At 35.2% G+C, this 21,468-nt stretch overlaps 1 protein-coding gene across 1 annotated transcript in view; it reads right to left on the minus strand.

Annotated features, from left to right (window-relative positions):
- dock3 (dedicator of cytokinesis 3) overlaps window positions 1-21,468 on the minus strand; it is a 271,714-nt gene that overhangs the window by 102,768 nt on the left and 147,478 nt on the right. Inside the window, exons 6-7 of the mRNA XM_053483930.1 lie at window positions 13,315-13,463; window positions 3,704-3,788 (exon numbers count right to left, since the gene is read on the minus strand). Coding sequence (XP_053339905.1) covers window positions 3,704-3,788; window positions 13,315-13,463 — 234 coding nt within the window. The remainder of the gene's footprint in view (window positions 1-3,703; window positions 3,789-13,314; window positions 13,464-21,468) is intronic.

Consider the following 21,468-nt stretch of genomic DNA (forward strand, 5'->3'; position numbering starts at 1 on the left):
CGATTCTTTAAGTATCACATTTTTTAAATATCCCAATTCGATTCCAATAATTTTTTTCTTAGTTTTTCATTACAATTCTTAACAAACTTAATCATTTACTTATGGCACACAGAATTCTGAGCTGCTTGCCAACGTGTGAAGAATTTACATCATGCCACCTGTAGTATAATTTAGGAATGACACTATTGTGCCACATCAAATGTATATATTTCTTACAGGGTATGCACATTTTTCAGCACAATATTTGTATACACAGGTTGACACACTCAGGTTTAAATGGCTATTAAAGGGAAGTTTAAAGGGAAGTTTCCAACCCTGTGAGCTGTGATAATTGTTATTAGTGTCTTTGCATAACTACTCAGTGAGTTTCTCAGCTCATAAGGTGATGCACTGAGTTGGCTGCATACTGCATCATGGGAAAGACAAAAGAACTGCCAGTGGACCTGTGGTAATAAGGTAGTTGAACTTTATAAAGCAGGAAAATGGCATAAAAAGATATCTTGACACTTGAAAATGCCAGGCAGTACTGTTTAAATTCTGATAAAGAGTAGGAAAATAAGAGGTTCACGGTCAGGTAGACCAAGAAGGATTTTACCCACTAACCACTTTGAGAGAAGTACAAGATGCTCTGGAACAAAAGTGTTGTTTAAAGGAGCACAATAAGGAAGGAACACAAATGACCTGCACGGTCGAGTTGCCAGTAGTAAGCCTTTACTGCGCCCATCTCACAAATAGTCAGTAGGCTACACTAGACAGCACCTAGACAAGCCTCCCAGCTTCTGGAATCATTTAGAGTGATGAGACCAAAATTTAACTTTATGTTTGGAAAGGAGACAACAAAGCCTATGGTAAGTACATCATCCCCTTTGTAAAGCATGGTGGTGGATCTCTAATGTTTTAGGGCTGTGTGAGCTCCAGTGGCACAGTGAAGATAAATGCAGCATGTTACATCAAGTCTACAGAGGCTTATATCATTTCCTTCTTTCTAACATAAAATGGGAAAATAAAAATATGGGTCAAACTAATTTAGAATATCCTCTCTACAAGGGGAAAAGGTGAATAAAAAGAAAAACGGACAAAGGTGAGAAGCGCACCTCGCTGCCAACTCAACCCACATCAGTGCCAACAGCCCCTGCAGGAGTGCCAGACCTTGATGCCAAGGCACTGCCCCGTCCATGCCAACCTTGGGCATCACCATAATGACCGTCTTGGCAGCATTTCACCCTCTTTTCGCAGTGTCATTTTTGCACTGGGTATTTTTGAAGCAGAAATTAAGCCATTAATCTGCCATATGTGTTAGTGCAGCTAAAAGCTGATGCGATATTTTGTCAAAATTAATAAAAGCATATGCTTGCTCTTATTTTAAAAAGATGGCATGCGAATTAATACGCTGGTTGATTTGTAAACATGTAAACGCTTAATTAATGCCTGTTTGGTTTGGAGGATTTATGGGCATTTATGATTCAGGCAGTTAAATCCACAGTTTTACACGTTTTTCTGTTTAAAATCGTTTAATAATATTTGCCACAGCACTTGGTGCCAAACCATCCAGAAAATTGTGACTTAAAGGGTTTTTAATAACATATATTCACATGTACATTAGCAACCTGAAATGGAGGCTGACTTAACAAGAAATACTTCAAGCGTTTACAGCTAAAACTGCAAATTCAAAAATTCAATTAAAAAACCTCGCTCTTACACACATCCAAACACACATAAACACATACTATACACTGTAGTTGTTAACACATGCCCCAGGGCTGCATAGACAAGGTTCTGCATCATATTTATCCTTCTGTGTATAGGGAATCCCATAATTCTGTTCACTGAAACAGATTTTTGTAGACGTTTCAAAAAATGTTATGGCTTACCACAAAGTTCTTACATTAATTCTAATTGAATGAGTGCTAACGTTTATTAGGCACAGAGGCTTAGTGTAGCGTGTTAGGTTTTATTAGTGGTTCATGCATAAACTGCCTGGAAACCTCTTGTTTTCTTTGGGTTGTTTTTTTACTTTCTCCTTATCTTCACTACAATTTGTAATGTAGACCAAACCACTGGTAGTACAGACAAGAAAGATAAGCCTGATCAACCTGATATTGGTGCTATAGAACAGTATTTTCCTTTTGCTCCCTTTTTTATGATCAAATGAGCAGTGTGGAACATTTAGCATCACCCGATTAGATTTGAAACGGTAAAATTTAAAATCTTTTTTTTACTAAGTAGCTTAAGGATTTTTCATGTATTTTCACAAAATGTGTCTTAAAATATTCATCTAAGCTACAATAATAAACCGCCAAGCATGTCCTCAAACATACCAATCAGTTTGGGCATGTTCATCCATACGACCTCAAGTGTGATATGGCTTTCAAACAACAGTTTCAAGAACACCATTTGTTATCAATAGACTATAATTTTTGTTTATTTTGCTAAATCCTTCCTCACCTGGCGGAACTAATCACCCGCCATTGGCAGAGCCGGCGACCGACAATTAGTGTCAATAACGGGTGAAAGTAGTTAAAATTCTTACTGGTACTGTGTAGACAAAATGTGAGAAGAATGAACCATGGATGTACTGTAGTGGACAGTCCTGAGAAACTTAGGAGATCTACTTTATATTTAAACTTATTCCTCTTTAAAATATCAGCTAAATTCTGGGGTTTCAGGGATGAATCCCAAATAGGCTAAAATGGAAAGCTAGTGCTAGAGTGTCCGTTTTTTTGATTCGCACCCCAAGTATTGCCCTTGATCAGGGGTTCAAGAGTGATTTGTGATTTAACCCTGTCTTAGAAGCTGGTTAGATTTGTAACTTGTGTTAGCCATGAACAAAAATACACAAACGGTTCAGTGGCAATTCGGAATAATTTGAAGCAATTACTAAAGACAGTGTGTTGTTTAAGATGACATAATGTTATCAGACGTGTTTTATCCCTGAAAGTGCTTCTGTGACTGGTTTTGAATGTAGGTTTTGGCAGTGTAAAAAAACTGACTTAAAAATTCTTAAAAAATATATATCACAGCTTTTAACCAAAAAATAAAAACTGCTTCCAACTTCCACAAATAATTATGTTTTGTAAGAGCATCTCATTTACTTCTTTTGAGTTTATGGTCGGTTGTTGCAATACTGTCATCTACTGGACTAAAGTGTGGAACAGAATCAGGGGAAAAAAAAGATCATGGCTTTGTCATGGGTAATGACACTTTACAAGTTACACAGCATTCCAATGTTTACTTTAAACTTAGGTTTTGGTACTATAAAAGCTGTAAGAAATATAGCTGCCTGAAAGAAATCAGAATGCTACTGAATTGGATTGAATTGAAAAATCTCAATTTCTGAAAATCTAATCGAACTGACAGTCCACCTATAATGCACAGCTGTGATATATTGTATTGTGGTATATCAGTTTTATGCAGTGCAGATTTTAGCTAAGGCAGTAGATTTGAAACAGCCAGGAGTCATCAAACTAAAGAATTAACCAGACCGTAACACATGTTAAACTGGTTCTTTGCATTATACAATGTCAACCCTGACTAAAACTCTCATACACACATGCATTTCTTTGGTGCTGTAAACCAACCAAAGTTTTTCATGAATACTATTCAGATTTTCAGGGTCATGAAACATCATTCATTATGTAAGCAGTTCATTCACCTTACATTCTAATATGCTAATATCACTTCTAATATGCTAAAATACACTTACCATTTTGTAAAGATCAGAGACACTAATCTGGTCTGCGTCTACCATTTCGAAGTCCTTCCTCGGCACGAGGTCCAGGCCTAAGTGTCTGAATGCAAATAAAAAGAGAGAGAGAAAGATGAGAGACGGTGGTAAGGGAATAAGGGATGGAATATAAGAAATAGTATTTAGATCAAAGAGTCAAGTTAAAAATAGCTAGTATGAATGACTAAAATCTGACACATTACTTTTGACACCTGCTGTGGTGCCTTTAACGTGTGCCAAGTAATGCTGGTCTTACCCACAACCATCTGTCACGCACTGTACAGTATTCATTGTGACAGCCTATCTCAGAGGACACCAACTACACAATACATCAAACTTTATAAAAACAAATGATTTGCATCATATTTTATGGGAAGTACTTTTTTCTGTTGCTTATATGAATATAAAGCTTGTTTAAGTAAAATGACACTGGCATATCATCACATTCCAATTTTCTCCATAAACCTACTGACAAGCCAGATTGTCGTTCATCCATAAGAGGTTTTCAACAACTAAATGTTATGTGCACTATGTGCAGCTGTTTCTGTATTATGCTAACACGTGTGTGTGTCACATGACATCAATGTTAAAGCTTAAAAAATGGCATGGAAATTATGATGTCAATATATTTTAAATAGCATTAATTGTTAATAGTGGTCTAACCCCCCGAAGACATGGTTTTAACAAAGACTATTGGTTTTCATTTTTCTTCTTTATATCTCATTTTTTTCTTGTTCTTCCTCTTTTTTATCTTACAGCCATACAGTATGGACAAATTTGTTCAACAGGTACTTGTTGCCCTTGTTGGCTTAATGGCGTTTATGTTTATGCTTAAGCACACAGCATGGCAGATATTTTTTTTGGTAATACCAAAACCTAATTTGCAAACTACTGTAGTCTAAGTACTTACACAGTGGGGCTAAAAAGTATTTAGTCAGACACCAATTGTGCAAGTTTTCCCACTTACAAATATGAGAGAGCATGATGTTTCCACCCCCATGCTTCACAGTAGGCATGGTGTTCTTTGGATGCAACTCAGCATTCTTTCTCCTCCCAACCATACAAGTTGTGTGATTCTGGGATTTTTGCTTACAGTTCTTGTGATCTTTTTTGACCCGACAGAGTGAGATTTTGCGTGGAGCCCCAAATCAAGGGAGATTATTAGTGGTCTTGTACAGTATGTCTTCCATTTTCTAATTATTGCTCCCCGAGTTGTTTTTTTTTTACACCAAGCTGTTTACCTATTGCAGATTAAGTCTTCCCAGCCTGGTGCAGGTCTACAACTTTGACAGCTCTTTGCTTCGGTTCTGGCCATAGTGGAGTTTGGAGTGTGACTGTTTAAGGTTGTGGACAGGTGTCTTTTGTACTGATAACGAGTTCAAACAGATGCCATTAATACAGGTAACGAGTGGAGGACAGAGAAGCCTCTTTAAAAAAAAGTTACAGGTCTATGAAAGCCAGAGATATTGCTTGTTTGTAGGTGACCAAATTCCTATTTTACCGATGATTTTTTTTCTTATTTTGTCTCTTATAGTTGATGTATACCTATGATAAAAATTACAGGCCTCTCTCATCTTTTTAAGTGGGAGAACTTGCACAATTAGTGGTTTTAGTTAGATTTAAGACCAAAATAGTGTTTCTTTAGGAACTGAAAGGCCAACTAAGCTGAAATTTGGTGTTCTGCATCAATCCAATTTTTTTTTTTTATTATACTGTACATAAAATTCTGAATAATTACTTAAAAGCATACTTACTTTCAGCCAATCAGTGTTCAGTAAGCATTTCACACAACTATCATTGAACTCGTTAACTCAGTCAATTGCTACGCTACTTATCCTGGACAGAGTGGCAGAAAGCCAGAAGCCTAGCCTAGGGCACTCTAGGTGGGGTCCTGACACTGGCCAGTGTCCTCTGGGCTGTCGGAGGACACCAGAGTGCCCAGAGGAAACCCACCAACCACGAGGAGAACATTCAAACTCAATGCAAAAGTGGGACTTGAACCCTCCACCCTGGAGGTTCTACACTAACAGTGGTCACGTTGCTAACCACTACACCACTGTACCGCTTATCATTGAACTATCATTACAAAATTGCAGACGTATAATAATTCATGTGCAATTTTAACATTATTATTTGTATCTTGGCAAGAACTGTCCACTTGGGACAGTATAATAATAATAATAATAATAATAATAATAATAATAATAAAATTAGTAGTAGTATTTAACTATAGATATGTTGTGGGCCCTTTTTTTTTTTTTCACCAACTTTATAGACTTTATAGACTATAAATATAGTGCAAACTATAAACAAACACTAATTCATCTGAGAAAATGTGTGTCACGCCCGATTACCTAGATGTAATTATCAAACAGGTTGATGAGCCGATTAAAACCTTCTCATTTACCACTTCTAGGTTCTTCAAAAATACATGATTATGATTGAAGGAAAATGAGGTCGCATTGCCACTAGACGACTCAGCATGTCAATGTAGAGACAATATTTACTAAAACTGCACCTTTCCTTAAAATAGGTCTTGTCTTAGCTTTGTCACATATCATATACTGTAAAAGTGTGGGTTTATGCGATACTTGTGCATTGTACATTGTGACAGTGTACATAAATCATTGAGCTGCGTGAAGCCGTGTGAATAACTGGCAGATTGTCTTGAAATTAAATATAGAAACATGTCTTTGGATTTCATTATGCTTTAAGCACCATGAACTTCATCCATGGCCTCCTGACCCCAATTCCCCATACCTCAGTCTAAAGAAAGGCAAGGAAGTACAATTAATTCTGAACTACAAACTATTGTACATTTACTCTCTCTCTATTATAACAAGAGCATTTATATGAAAATGCGATTTGTTTTCTTAGACAAAAAAATTTTCTCTGTGCTGCTATTGCATTAAAATTAATCAACATATATATATATATATATATATATATATATATATATATATATATATATATATATATATATATATATACATAAATTTAGTATTGCATAGTATTTTATATATATATAAATGTGTTGATTGACACTCAATGTTTAAAATTCACGAGATATCAATCTGATCGAGCATCAATGGAATGCGCCAGACAAACAAGCTCAATCCAGGTACTGTAAGCTACACCTTGGATCATTGAAACAATCTGCTGCTATCCTCTGGGTGCCAGACACCACAGCAAAAGATTTCTTGAGTCATGCCCTGAGGGATCAGTGCTGTTTGGATGGCACAATAGGAACCTACACAATACTGGGCATGATGTTTTAAGGTTTAAATGTTATTTGCATAGTTAGCACTAGACATTTTCATACTTCTTTCAGACAGTAATTTTACACTATGAAATGACCTATGACAGAGAAAATGCCAGCGAATAGTTCGATGTATAATTGCTACTCCATTCACAGCTGCTTGTTTTAAGCCAGTGTATTGTATCTTGCTCTTGAACAGCTTCTGCTTTTGTCCTTCAGGCACCTGAATAAATGTCAGCTCAGTAAATGCCACTGACTCTTTTTCATGTTATCCCATTTACTCAATTATCTGTTAGCATTGCCTGAATTGGATCTTCTATCAATATTCTGCTGACAGTGTAGTGCCTGCATTATTGAAAACAATCTTGAAGGACGGAATGGCCTTCATGATTGCTGACACAGTTGTTGACACAGGTCGACTTCCATCGCTTCTAGCCCTGGTTTCCTTGAACAAAGTACTCAACCAGATTAGCCCCAAGATTATTATTTAGTTCTTAATATTAAACCAAATTATTTTACAGATCAAGCTATAGTTCGGATCCGCTGCGAAAGAGTGAAGGGATTTTTTTTTGTACAACTCCTAATAAACGTTTTATGAATTTCATTATTGAATAAAAAAGTAAATTATCCGTTTATTAGTAACAATGCTGTTTTCGGGCCACTGTGCAAAATAAAAACGCAAGGCAAAAATAATAAATTGAAAGTACTTTGGACTAAAATATAATATGGGTGGTTTGTCCTCAGTGCTGGTCTCCATTCTTTAAACTTCTTTATCCATCTGTGCGCATTGCTCTCGTGAGAGGTGACATCTCCATGAACATTAGAACAGTGGGAAACCGTCAACTGCAACTAAGCATATTTCCCAAGAGGGTTCAAGAGTTGGGTTAAACAATAGAGCAAATGCATCTTTTGGGATGGAGACTAATTTAAGTAGTACTTTTGTATAGAGAAAGAGTTACTCTTACAACATGTGCAATTTGAACAATCTTTGTTATTTAAAAGTTAACGTCCGCTTTTGAATTACTTTCAGTACTACCCTCATATTATACAACAGCGCAATCGAATTCACAATCCTCACAGGTCAGAATTGGTTAATAATTTTTTTTATAACATTAGCTGCAAGGCAAACTACAGGCTTAATTAACATTTATTAACGGCACAATTGTGTTAGTGTTTTATAAGCCTGAAACCGGAACACAGATATTTCGCATTTAAGTGTGTGCAGCTGTTGATTAGTTTTGTTGTCTGTACAGGAAACTATTTTTTTTATATATAATTTTTGGAAGGAGTCTCCAGTGTCAGTGCTGTGTAACATTCACCGGTAAAGCTGTTCCCTTCGATGCTGCGTAAAAAGGAAAAATTTATAATGCATCACACCACCAAGTCATTGATTATTTTTCCTTTAACAGAACCAAAAGTGTTTTTTTTTTAATCCATACATACCAAATATTTAAATACTGTTTTTGTATTACTTATGACATCATAATATACAGTACATTACAATTAAGCAATATCACATAATACATAGAGTGCTGAAGTGCTGGTTATCAAGTGTGGAACTAACTAACCATGACTGGTGGAGCTAGAGACCAATAGTGTAATTAACAGGATTTAAGGTACTTTAAAATTCTTACTGGTACCATGTAAAAAAAAAAATTAAATATTAAATTAAATATTGCCCAGTTAATTTTCACCTACACTGTAAATCTTGTAACTGTACCATATGATTACATTTTGACATATAAGTATAAGTAGGTATTGTCTGGATAACATAGTGTATCTATTCTGGCAATGGAGGCTTCGCTATGGAAACAACAATAAGAAACAACAGTACAGTATTGCAGTCACCATCTTGTAAAAACAATGAGGAAATGTTTGCACTTTATGATTATTTTCTCCTAGTATACAACATTATAATTCTGACAACAGTGCCTCTGAGAGACCTGGGATTAGTGCTTGCAAATTTAATCTATTTAGAAACCATTCAATTTGTATAGCCTAATAACTAAAGTATTACTATTTAATTTCTCAAACCCATGGCTTAGTCATTTATTCATTTTAATACATTTTACTCAGTAACTGCTATGAATTATTCAGTTCAAGTCCTAAAACTAAAAGAAAGTGTATGGTGCTATGAATGTGAGGAATGCTAATCTGGACCTGTTAATGGGTCCTGGGACTTGAGGGGTCAAACTTATTTTGCAGGTAAGACTATCAGTGACGAATCACAGAGAAGACATTATCAGACTATCAGAAATGAAAACCACAGTAGGTGAAAGACCTAGGAGCACTTCTAAATGTTCCTAGCTTGACAGTGAATGAAAGATATTAACATTTTCCTAATTTACACTAGAAAAGAGACCAGTAATCAATTTTCCTCTCTGTCTCCAGCTGACTTTGAGCTCAGGAGGTTATATCCAATATCTTACACTGGAACTTGGCCATTGTTCATTTAAACACTGGATATGGTGCAGTTTTTAAATGCTTTCATAAAAAGGATGAATAAACAATTTATGCCTTTATAACGATATAAATAAATGCTAAAAGAAAAAATGTATGAAATCAGAAATAACCTACTGTATGTCAATCTGCATATTTGATATATCTGCGTTCTTACTTGGGACGGCTGGGCAATATGGCACAAATATAATATCAGAACAATTAAAATTATGTTTAAAATCCTATATGTATCAAAATCATTTTGCTACCAGGCTGCCCACAAGGACTACTATTGTTTTTGTACTTTTAGTTTAGTAGATTTTTTTTTCAGATGTTTTCAGTAACATTTTTTTTTTTTTTTTTTAAATTGTACAATTACGTTATTTACAGATAATACTGTTTATTCAAATATTGAAAATATGGCCATCACATTCCATGCAAGAATTTCCCATAAATAATTCCATCAGCAAATTATTACTGCCTGTACAGATACATTGGATATACACAATACTTAATTATTTACATTATTACATTAAAAAAAATACTTTAATGATGGTTATTTCAATGCTTTCCTTACTTAGTTTTGTCAAGTAATGACACCTACTTATGTAAAGGCCCATTCTCTTTTTAATTCATTATTAACCCTATTTAGGTACCTTATAATGGAGAAAATTAACCCTCCATTTAAATACTCGCTATAATGGGAAAAAAGGATACATGGAATTCAGCAACAGTTTGAATATACAGTATAGGGTCAGACCATCAGTGTGTCTGTACATGCATGAATAAGACCTGGTAATTACTATAACAAATCAAGCTGCAATTATATTTCATGACCAAGACAGAAAAACACATTTTTATTACACACATCCAAAGCTCTGCTGGAAAAACTAATAACCATTGCTAATGCAATGTTAACCTTGTGTCCTGACTGTCGTTCTTATAAAACAGCACTTTATTGACTTTTAGCCTCTAATTTCTGCATTAATTCTTACCTCTATATGACCTACAATAATCAAATTTCATATACATTAATGTTCCTTAGACATTTCTTAATAATATTATTTTCATAAGATACAGCTCAAATATTTCACGGTGAGCAAACAGCCGTACATGTATACTGGTATTTATAAGTGAGAAAAAAGTCATCTGAACTCTATATGATTTTAAATAATGTGTAAAGAATAAAACGCATCTGTTAAAGGAAAATAATCAATAAAGAGTGTTGTGATGCAGCCTAAAGTAAGAGCGTAGCCTTTTAATAACAGCATCTCTTAATGTGTTTTTTTTTTCTTTTGTACAACATCATCTATTAAATAATGTCATAATTTTGCAATACTGTACATCTGTTCAATATTGTGGAAGGTGTAACGAAAATAAGCTAATTCCTGTTATCACTTAAATTGTAAGGGTCAGGGGTAGCTGACTTGAATTTTAATGGGTGAGGGGTAGCTGACTTGAATTGTAAGGGGTCAGGGGTGGCTAATTTAAATTGTAAGGGGTCAGGGGTAGCTCAGTGGTTAAGGCATTGGACTATAGTTCAAAAGGTCTCAGGTTCAAGTTGGCACTGTTGAGTCCTTGAGCAGAACCCTTAACCGTCAACTGCTCAGATGTAGAATGAGATAAAAATTTATTTTCTTTTAAAATTAATAAGCAAAAATGCAGATAGTCATGATGCCAGGAACATACTAAAGTGTCAAAAGACATAAACTCACAGCTTTAACTCTGACTTCACAACACAATAGACGGCCTTCCTTATGTAGAATTTCACAATTTGAACTATTTAGGAAATGTGCTTGAAATCATAATATCAATGATTTCCTAATGGCCTAATGATAATTTGCTTAAATTTTATGCTCATCTTTTACTTTCTAAATAAAATATATTGAATTTCATATTCACTGCCTAATTGTCATGGTGGGTCTTAGAACACTACGGGGTACACAGTGACAACAATTGTCAGGTATCTTTTGCTGCTCTCTTTTCTCCCCTTACCTTTGGCCTCTGAATCTTAGTACATGTTGGTGACAGTTATCCTTCTGATGAAAAAACGAATCTGAAGATTTTTCTGTCGTGCAGGAAAATATTAATAATCTGAATATCAAATCAGTCTCTGACTCATACTTGAATCAAATTTCAATTTCATAACAAAGTGATGCTGTGACCTTCAATGCACCCTAAAGACAAACTGTCACGTCTTTTGACTTTTTATAGTCGACTATCCCACTGGTCGGGACAACTGAAGTTTGCCCCATGTGCCCCATTTGGTGGGACAACCAAATAACCATGTATAAGTTGTCCTACCAGACGGGACTGGATGTGACATAATAAACTAACCACCCCAAGATAGGACTGGATTCATATTTGTGTAAAAAAGTGTAAAAAAGGATAGTATAAGAGGTGGTAAAGACAGCATTCTAAAAGAGGTCCTATATTTGTTACAGGATGACAGTGATACAGTCATTGATGAAAAAATGATGTTGATATTTTGGAAAAATGAGCAAATGATGATTTGTCATATTCAGACAACAGCAATAATAATGACTGTTATATGGAAGATTAAGGCAACAGCGATGTCGAAACAACACACAATAACAGAAACAAACCAAAATAGTGTCAGCTACCTGGATAAAATTCTGAATAAATAATAATAAATAATGAGACTCTGAATTAACTGTGCAGTATTAATGCATTTTTGGTGTTAGCTATTTGAAATGTACAGAGTGTAACTAAGGAAACTTTCGAATGCAAATAATATGTTGCAGCAACATTAAAATTTTACTCAAAGAGTAGGTTTAAAAATATATGCATATGGAGTTTCTGTCGTACAAGTTAATGTCTGTTTCTATGGAAACTATAATCTGTTAGTATGAGCATGTTAATATGAACGTGCCTTCTGAAAGTAGTTCTGACTCAAATAAAGTTTACATTACATGAATATATTTGTTTTCTGCCATTCAACCTGTCAAATTTACTTTGCAAAATTAACCTAGGAAAAAAACTTAATTCTTAAATATAAATGTTAGTTTTTTAAATAATATTTAAATTTAATTAAAGTAAATTTATATTTATAATTTTAATTACAATATAATGTTAATGTTAAAATGTAAGTCACTGAACAATGAAAGCAACTCCTTTTAATCTTAAAGACATTTCACAGTATGTGTTTTTCTTTAATTTCTTTATTATTAATTCAGTTGTTCTAAAAATACATTTCTGTACATCTCCCTTTTGGCCCATTCAGGTTTTCCATTTTCCTATATGTATACTGAAATTATTGTCATACATATACATATACATGAAAGACACAGAGGGTAAAACTTTAGATGTAATGGACACTGGAGATGCTTTGAAATTATAATGACCAAGTAAATTGCTTTAAATTAGGTTTATATCGATTGTAGCTCATCTGTAAGCCTCTCTTTCCAGTTCTGTAGGGTTGTAACTGATGCATATTGTTACTGTTGCCGATTGAAAGATATATAAAGCCAAAAGTCTGACACAGTTGGCCTCTAAATAAAGCATGTAGGCCCCATTGTTTGTTCAGGATATATGAGGCAATAACTCTGCTGAGTGCAGCTGTGAATTGCCGTTCCTCACGACAGAGCAAATTGTTTTCTCTTTCATTAGCTATGTACAACATATCGCGATGAGTAATGCACACAAAGCTTCAACACTTAATTAAGATCTTTGCAAGTTTAACAGAGGAAATGGAGAGAGGGAGAGAGAGAGAGAGAGAGAGAGGAGGTGGATCATAAAATGTTCTATCATTAACTTAATTAACATCGGTGTGAAACTGCGTGTTAAGCTGCTTCATTTAAAGATTATGTGCATACTGTAGGAATTTGAACATATAAACTTGTTCATTACCTTTAAACATATTAAAACTTACTCATTGCCCCAGTCCAGGCGTATGGTGATGTGCCGCTTGACCTCACGAATCTGATCCTGCGTTAGGTGACCGGATAGCATCTGCCGCCGCAGGTCAATCAGCTCGTTCATCACGTGGCGCAGCTTATAGAAGAGGTCCACTTTATGCTTCTGTAGTGGAAAGAAGGAGGGTAAGAATTCATGAAATAGTATAACTGAAAACTGTGTGGCTGAGTGGGACCAGTTTGTTTAAATGCATGGTGTTATTCGCAAGAAATAACTGATTTGTTGATTTATGGTCAGGCTGGCTGTGGATCCAGAACTTATGCAGCAAATACTGGAAGTGAGTGGAAAATAGGGCACTACTAGGACAGTGGTGGCTGAGAGGGCTAAGCCACTGAGTTGCCGATAAGAAGATTGGCGGTTCCATCCCCAGCGCCACCAGGTTGCCATTGTTGGGCCCTTGAGCAAGGCCCTTAACCCTGTCTGCTCCGGGGGCGCTGTACTGTATGATTCCTGACCCTGCGCTCTGACCCCAGTTACGCTGGGATATGCGAATAAGGAATTTCACTGAGCTGTAATGTATATGTGACAAATAAAGGCTTAACTTAAAAATGCATTGTGAATGTCATGCCAGTTCATCTCAGTGCACTATCCACACATACTGTCACACAGTGGACTCAGGTAGAATAATAGTTTGCAACAAATCCAATAAATAATATTAATAAAAAATCTACTGCAGCTGTCTTTTTTGGTGCTAGTGAAAGCAAGACAAATTTGGTCTCCACAGCTGTTGAACTGTCTGAAGGATCAAATATCTACAAGAGAAATTTGACATTGACTGCAAATTTTGACAAGAGGCAGCGCAGCTTCCAAATTGGCAAAAAGTAGTCCTCTGCCATGCTATAACAGTGACAGCAAATGAAAAAACACACAAATCTTTTGAGGCCTTCACTGCCATCCACCTTCGAGGATCAGTACAAACACATTCCCGGCTCTGTCATGATGACTGGACATATTACTTTATGGTCCTTGGTGGAACAAACTTCTCAAAAACTTACAAAACAGTAACAATCATGGCATTGATGAACAGTCATAGGGCACGATGTTAGGATAAAGTAATCATTTAATCATAATTTTTTATCTTACTTATTAGGTGTTCCTGTCCCTTAAGTCTAAAAAGATGAATCAGTCTACCAAATATTGTCTGGCTATTTTGGTTTCGGTGGTACAAAAGCCAGTTTGTTTGTTTTTTGACATTTTAAAGATGTAAACATTAAAACATGGTGTTAAACCTAATTAGTTTAAGAGTTTAAAAAGGGTAACGTCTAATTGAATGCAACAAGCCTGGTTTCTTTTGTGTAGTTATGATCAAAGGTGGGCAAACTTAACATATCCTGTACATAGGTAAAAGTAGAGATTTCACACAACAAAGTTTGCTCAAGTAATAGTCCTCCATCCATTTGTGTATTTGAGTAAAAGTACCAAAGTATCAAAAGTATCTCAGCTTCAAGTTTTAAAAGTACTGCACTTGTATAACTGTAGCTTACAGTAAGATTTTTTATCTCATGGTTCATTGGTAGCTCATAGACACTGAAGCTGAACTGATGCATTTCTGCTAACCAATGTAATAGACAGGATTTGAAATACAAAAAAAAACAGGTGTTCCTGTCTCTATTCCAGCTAGTATTAACAGACATTTTGGTGTTCCTCTCTGGCCTATGCTAACTTAAAAAAAAAAAAAGTAAACTATGGGTACTTTAAAGGTATGGCAGTTTTTTTCCCCTTCAACTCGCAACTGTAAAACACAAATCATAAAAGATTTTTCATTCTTTTTTTTAAAGTTTGAAGATTTTAAGGTTGATGAGCTCTATATAAAATAAACTGCTACTAAAATCCATATTTTGTTAGGCTACGTCTTTTCCCATTAAAACAAATGCCTTTTGTATTCAGACTGAGTTACTCTTTAATGGCTTGATGCTTTGGCACATGCTTAAATGCAATTTAATAATCTACTACAAAAAAATATATCTGCCAAGATAAACTTGAGATTAAAAATTGGGAAAACGCTTTTCATTCCCTGAAGGAGCAAAGCTAATGCAATGGCAATAACCCACTAGGAGGTTTTACTCAACCTCACAATTCAACAAAAAGAAAAAAGGATTTTCATGACATCATGACATTCTTAGCAACAAAAGCTGCATTTGAAAAAAAAAAAAAACAATTCTACTATGATGATTAATAAAACTCAACAGGAGATTTCCTTTTCACCAACTTTGAACAAGTTTCATTAATTGCTTAATAAAAGACTGTACATAGTTTTCAATAAGATATAGTTCCTTTATAACATAAATAACTCTTTGAATGAATTTAAAATAACTTCCATGTGCTTGCACAGGCATATCCTGTACACAAACTGACCTAATGAATTCCACTAATACTTCATGAATAGTCTGAAATCTTATCCAAGCCCTGTTGGTGTGCATTTATTTGTATTTGAAACAACTTTTGTTGAATCCTAACTATTCCCTTCAGCATCTTAGCAATACAGCCTTCAAACTGATACCTGACATGAGAATAAACCTCAGCTACAGTAGGTATTTTTTGAAACTGAAAGACAAGTATAGAAAAACTGTTGCTGTAACATGAACAACCACATTTCATATTTCATGGCAAACAGAGTGTCTAGACAAATGTTTTTAACCAGTGTGATTTCACAATTAGGCTGCTTTTTTAATATTAAACACCAGAAAACATGCCTTTAAACAAAATATATATAAAAATGTGGTGGTTGTCAAAATGTTGTGATGACATTAATTTGGCAATGTTACACACGCTGGGACAACGTTGGTATACTTAAATACTGAAAGCAACAATTTACTGAAATATTAAATTGGAAAGCAGCACAAGGGGAAAAAACATAAATCCTTATTTCTTTGAGATCGGTAATGTGAAACTGGACATGATGCAATTTGGACGCTGTGCAAACACCATATTACAGTAAAGTAATATTTGGTAATATTTCTGAAAAAAAATGAAACAGAAAGAGTAACATTACAACAATAAGAGTTGTGGAACATGAGATACATGCACTGTGAGCTGTTGTGTCCGTCCCAATCTCCAACCAAATTCTAAACCCTGTTATAAACTTACAGTAAAGGACGATGGATGTAGTTGGATGTTGTGCGAATGAATGTTATCCAACTAAAGTTTTAAATTCTGTTGTGTTGGGGTTGTATTTGCAATGTTGTGTTTGGCCCGTTCATTTAACGTTATTGCAATATCATTTTATCAAAGTCAGTTTACTGTAACTTTCAAAAACAATGGTGTCCCAACAGTGAATGGCATGCCAATGTTGTTACGATCATCCAATGTTAGTGCTCCTGCTACAGTAGGTGTAGCAAAGAATTAACAAATAAAGAAGATTGCACTTGAATATCATAATATTCAGTAAGCATATAACAAGAGTATGACACGATTTACAGCAAGTTTTTTCTTTCTCTAAGATGATCTTTATGCAAACTCGGCTTATGCAAGTTGTTGCTCAGCATTTAACATAAGTATTTCAAATATTTTGTAGAGGTGAATTAGTTTATATAATGTGTAATAGGATTAAGCATATGGCATGGAACACTGAAAGTAAAACGTACGTTTTACAACCTAAATAGATAATGAAAAAAATTTTATGCTTTAGATATGATACTCTATATAACATAGATAATGAAAAACTTCATACATTAATGCAAGAAAGTAGTTTTTATATCATTAACTACATTTTAAGCTAAAAGATGCTAAAAGCATACTCGGTTTTTCGAATACATGATAACCAATACACCTAATCTTTTTATTTTGCTCCTGTTCTCTCGTGTGCTGTCCAAAGTAAATATTCTCATTTAATTTGGCAGTGTTAAATTTATTAATAATGCTACGTATTATTTTTTTCCCCTTTGTTAATCTTTCGAAACTTGTCTAGTGCAGTGCTGCGTGACGTAGCTAAGACATTTTCTTACTCCCTGCCTCCTTTATATTGGATATAACAACAGATACTGAGTCGAACAGTGAAAGGTTCTCATTCACACTTGTTCAAGAACACCCGGCCCTAGGTTAATTTTAATCAAACCAAATGTCAAGTGTACAGACACCCTAAAAGATCTAACAGATCATAAAAGATATTAACAAACAGAGGCCAACACAGCCCTTGTGTAAAATCTTACCATACCAAATTTAGCAAATCCTACTAATCTTAATCCTGTGCACTCTGGATGGATCAAGGGTATGCAGATAGATAAGACATGTTAGACTGATGCTTATCAGAAATGACTGAAGAAGAGATTTAAAACCAATACCCGACCAGCAGATATTCAAGAATATATGTACTGTTATAGAGATATAGATTTCCTTATGACAAGGTGATTAAACCTTAGATTTCACTCACTCACTTAATCATCTTCTATACCGCTTTATCCTGTATTCGGGGTCACAGGGACCTGGAGCCTATTCCAGGAGGCTTAGGGCACGAGGCAGGGTATAACCTGGACAGGGTGCCAATCCGTCGCAGGGCAAACACATACACACATTTAAACACTAATTTCCCAATTCCCAATTTGGGAATGCCAATTAGCCTAAACTGCATATCTTTGGACTGTGGGAGGAAACCGGAGTACCCGGAGGAAACCCACCAAGCATGGGGAGAACATGCAAACTCCATGCACACAGAGACAGGAATCGAGCTGGAGGTTTAGATTTAGATTAGATTTCTATATGAGGAAATATACTGTATACACATTCAAAGTCCATGTTATCCCAGCATTTCACTCGTGCTTGGATACCATCAGGGTAAAAAGTTTTTTCAGTAGGCCGGAGCCATGAACAGACTGTCTGCTTCATGTCTGAAACAGAGTGAGTCAGGACTGTTTGGGGGATGTGCCAATACTGTAACTCCCAGCAAAGCTAAATATCACTTAGTGATACACCTCCATTCAGGGGAAATTCATCATACTGTAGCCCGGATTTGACTTAAATGTCCCTCATAATTAACCAGACTGCAGTGGTATGTTTGAAATCTACATCAGTACTAACATATCAGTGCACAATACACATCTAGTAACGACCAATGAGGTCAATGTGGACACAATTTTATGACAGCCATCCGTGATTAATTAACTGGTAGTGGACAGTTCTCTCTCGTGCTACCAAGAGCGTGAAAGCGGTGTACTGAGAGGCAGTAAATGCAGCGGATGGCAGCTGCTGTAAAAAATATAAGAAGGGTGTATATCTTCAGTTGCATATGCAGTTTTAGAGTGTAAAGGGAGGAAAGGGTTTAAAGGCTGGATCTCTGAAAAGTGAAATTATAAGAAATATTTGGAAAAAAACTTAATATTATTCATAATATTGTGCTAAAAGTCATATGTATTTTCTGTTTATTGTATGTAGGAGACCACTTTAGTGCTACCAGGTGATGCCAGACTGTTCCTCTGGAGATCACCGCAAGTATAACACTGATCACCCCTTATAATCAATTATATCAGCTAATCATTACCGCACTAATTAGACCTATTGTGCAAAAAACAACTGTACAAGTGTACCTTTAAAATAATAGGTCCACCTTAAGTGTCAATAATTCAAACTCAAGCAGGGAACTCAATTCCCTTTGTTGGCTCAAAGTCCCTTTGTTGTAAGAATATTTGTACTAAATATTGCACTAATAACCCAGTTCTTTTTTTGCAGACATGCTGTTTAAGATCCATTGCGGTTTTACATGCAGCTTGTATTGACACATTTATAAAGGAGTGGTGCATTACTTTGCATGAAGTTTTATTCAAAAGAGGCCAGCTCTGGCCAGACTGCTTTTAGTCACACACCACTGCACATAATGGAATTGGGAACAAGGCTGATGTGCCCAAGGTGTGCCAAGTTAAAAAAAAGAAGAGAACATTTCTGTTACAAAATGCTGACTCTTATAGAGAAAGATTTTTTTCTTCTGCAAACACAAATTTGCACACAAAAAGGCGGGGAGGGAGGTTTAGGAAAAAAATAATAATTATATGATTAAGGTACAAATATTATAAAATTATATAAAGTAACCTCTTTTGCTTGTCATGTTAGTGTCAGTGTCTATATTCAGCTGAAATTACATAGTCACCCACGTTGTGTATATCTACAGTACAAGTCTGTTTGTATGTACGCTTAAAAAAGCGCAACCACAGTCTCATTATATGTATATATGTACAAACGTACAAATGATCAATATTGAGCTTATGTCAATATTTTCTTCACACAATGGAAAATTCACTAGAGGCAAATAAGAACACACAAGGACATCTGTTCGATGCTTCACCCAGACACACTGTTCACTTTCGTAACTCATGATGATGATGATGATGATGGTGGTGGGTATCTTTACCCCATAAAGGACTATAGTCTGTCAAATAAACACAACAGTTCAATCAGTTATTCAATCACACATTCTTTTAGTCAGCTCTCAAAGGATATAAGAAATTATGTTTTTGCACATTTACATACCTTTGTTTTAGTTTACATTTTTATCTAGCACCCTACGAAGTATTTTACTGAATAAATCTTAAAAAATACAGCGGAGCATCATAAAAGTGCAGAATAAAAATGACTGCAGTTCAGGATCCTATTACCTATTATAGCTTATGGACCAGATCTGGCTTATCTAGTTGTTTGCAAATACATTTACTCTTTCCAGGTCGACTAATAAAATAGCAACATGACTTGAAAAAAATAATAAATTAGGATGGCAGAATTTAAACAATACCAAATTACATTAAAATACAATATTTTAAAATTAAACTTAAACTTATTTAAATGCCTGTTGTATGAGCAAACATTTTCGCAGAAGTCCGAGACGACGGCATGTAAAATACCCCAACTAAGAGCGCAGTGTGACAGAGCAACCTGAGTCATTTACAGCTCAGCAGCGTGCAAATAAAGATTCACTAAAGATTGATTAAAGATTTTTGTTTGTATTCCATACAAATACAAGAAAATATACAAGGCCATCAAAGTTTAAATTGACCAGATGTTTAACCTACTGAATTTTATTGAAAAATCTGTTCATTTATAGAGATCTGAATCCTACTGTAACACAAACATGAAATTCGCACCTCGATTCGAAGATAGTTTTATTGACTGAACCTTTTACAATTTTACATCAGAACCCCTGGTTTAGACCATACCGACTTTGGTATTATAAGGAAATGGTGGTGTTTTATTACCTTAAATGCCTCCAAAGTCTCAAAAATCAACTTGACAATGAATGTATGTTGAGCAGCTGTGATCATTAGGCTGAGAGCAGCTTCAAACGCGGGCACATCCAGCGTCTAACCTGAGAATTATTTGTATTTGTAGTGTTTAGAAACATAAGCATGTGTAATGTATCAGTTTTGAGACTAATTCGCGTGGAGAGTTTGGAGGCTGATCGGAGGTTTGTTAACACAGCTGACTTTTAATAATGTAAGGCCATAAAAATTTATTTCTGTTGACCCAATCGGAAGCTTGTGCACTCGGCTGATCTTCTGATGCTGAAAACCGATCGAAGGCTACATCATTATTCCTGCCTTGGATGCTGTGCTACAGTATTCTCAAAGATTTGGAGACATATGAAGACCTTTTCTTAAAATATGCTTTTATTTTCTTTACTTTTCACCATAACCACTAGTGGATTTGCATCCGTCTTGCCAGTTTTTGTAATCCTATGCTATTTTTTTAGTGGTTTGTAAAATAACATTGTGACAATGTTTAAATTTTGTAAAAAATTCTGCCACTGCCATAACTTACTGTACATGCCAGCTTTCATTCATAGTGGAACTTAATCTGTCAACAATGAACACGTCATTTTAAGCTTTCTAAGACACTCCTGACCAAAAGATTATTTGAAACAATGTGCTCTGTGACAGAAAAAAAAGGACAAAAGGTTGAAAATCATATTGAGTAAAACAAGCTTATGTTTTAACTGGGTTCTATCACACCATTGGATAACTCATCTGGCAAGTAAATAAAATGTAAATTAAATTATCCAGTGTGTATTAGTATTCTCGGAAGAGCAGGCTGATTTAATGCCACGGTGGACAGAGTGTTAAATACAATAAGGGACGATGATAAAAGACTCGATGAGACATTAAGGGCAGCCAGTGACAAAAGCACATCCTTT

This window comes from Clarias gariepinus, chromosome 23 (assembly GCF_024256425.1).
Source record: "Clarias gariepinus isolate MV-2021 ecotype Netherlands chromosome 23, CGAR_prim_01v2, whole genome shotgun sequence".
NCBI classification, from domain to species: Eukaryota; Metazoa; Chordata; class Actinopteri; order Siluriformes; family Clariidae; genus Clarias; species Clarias gariepinus.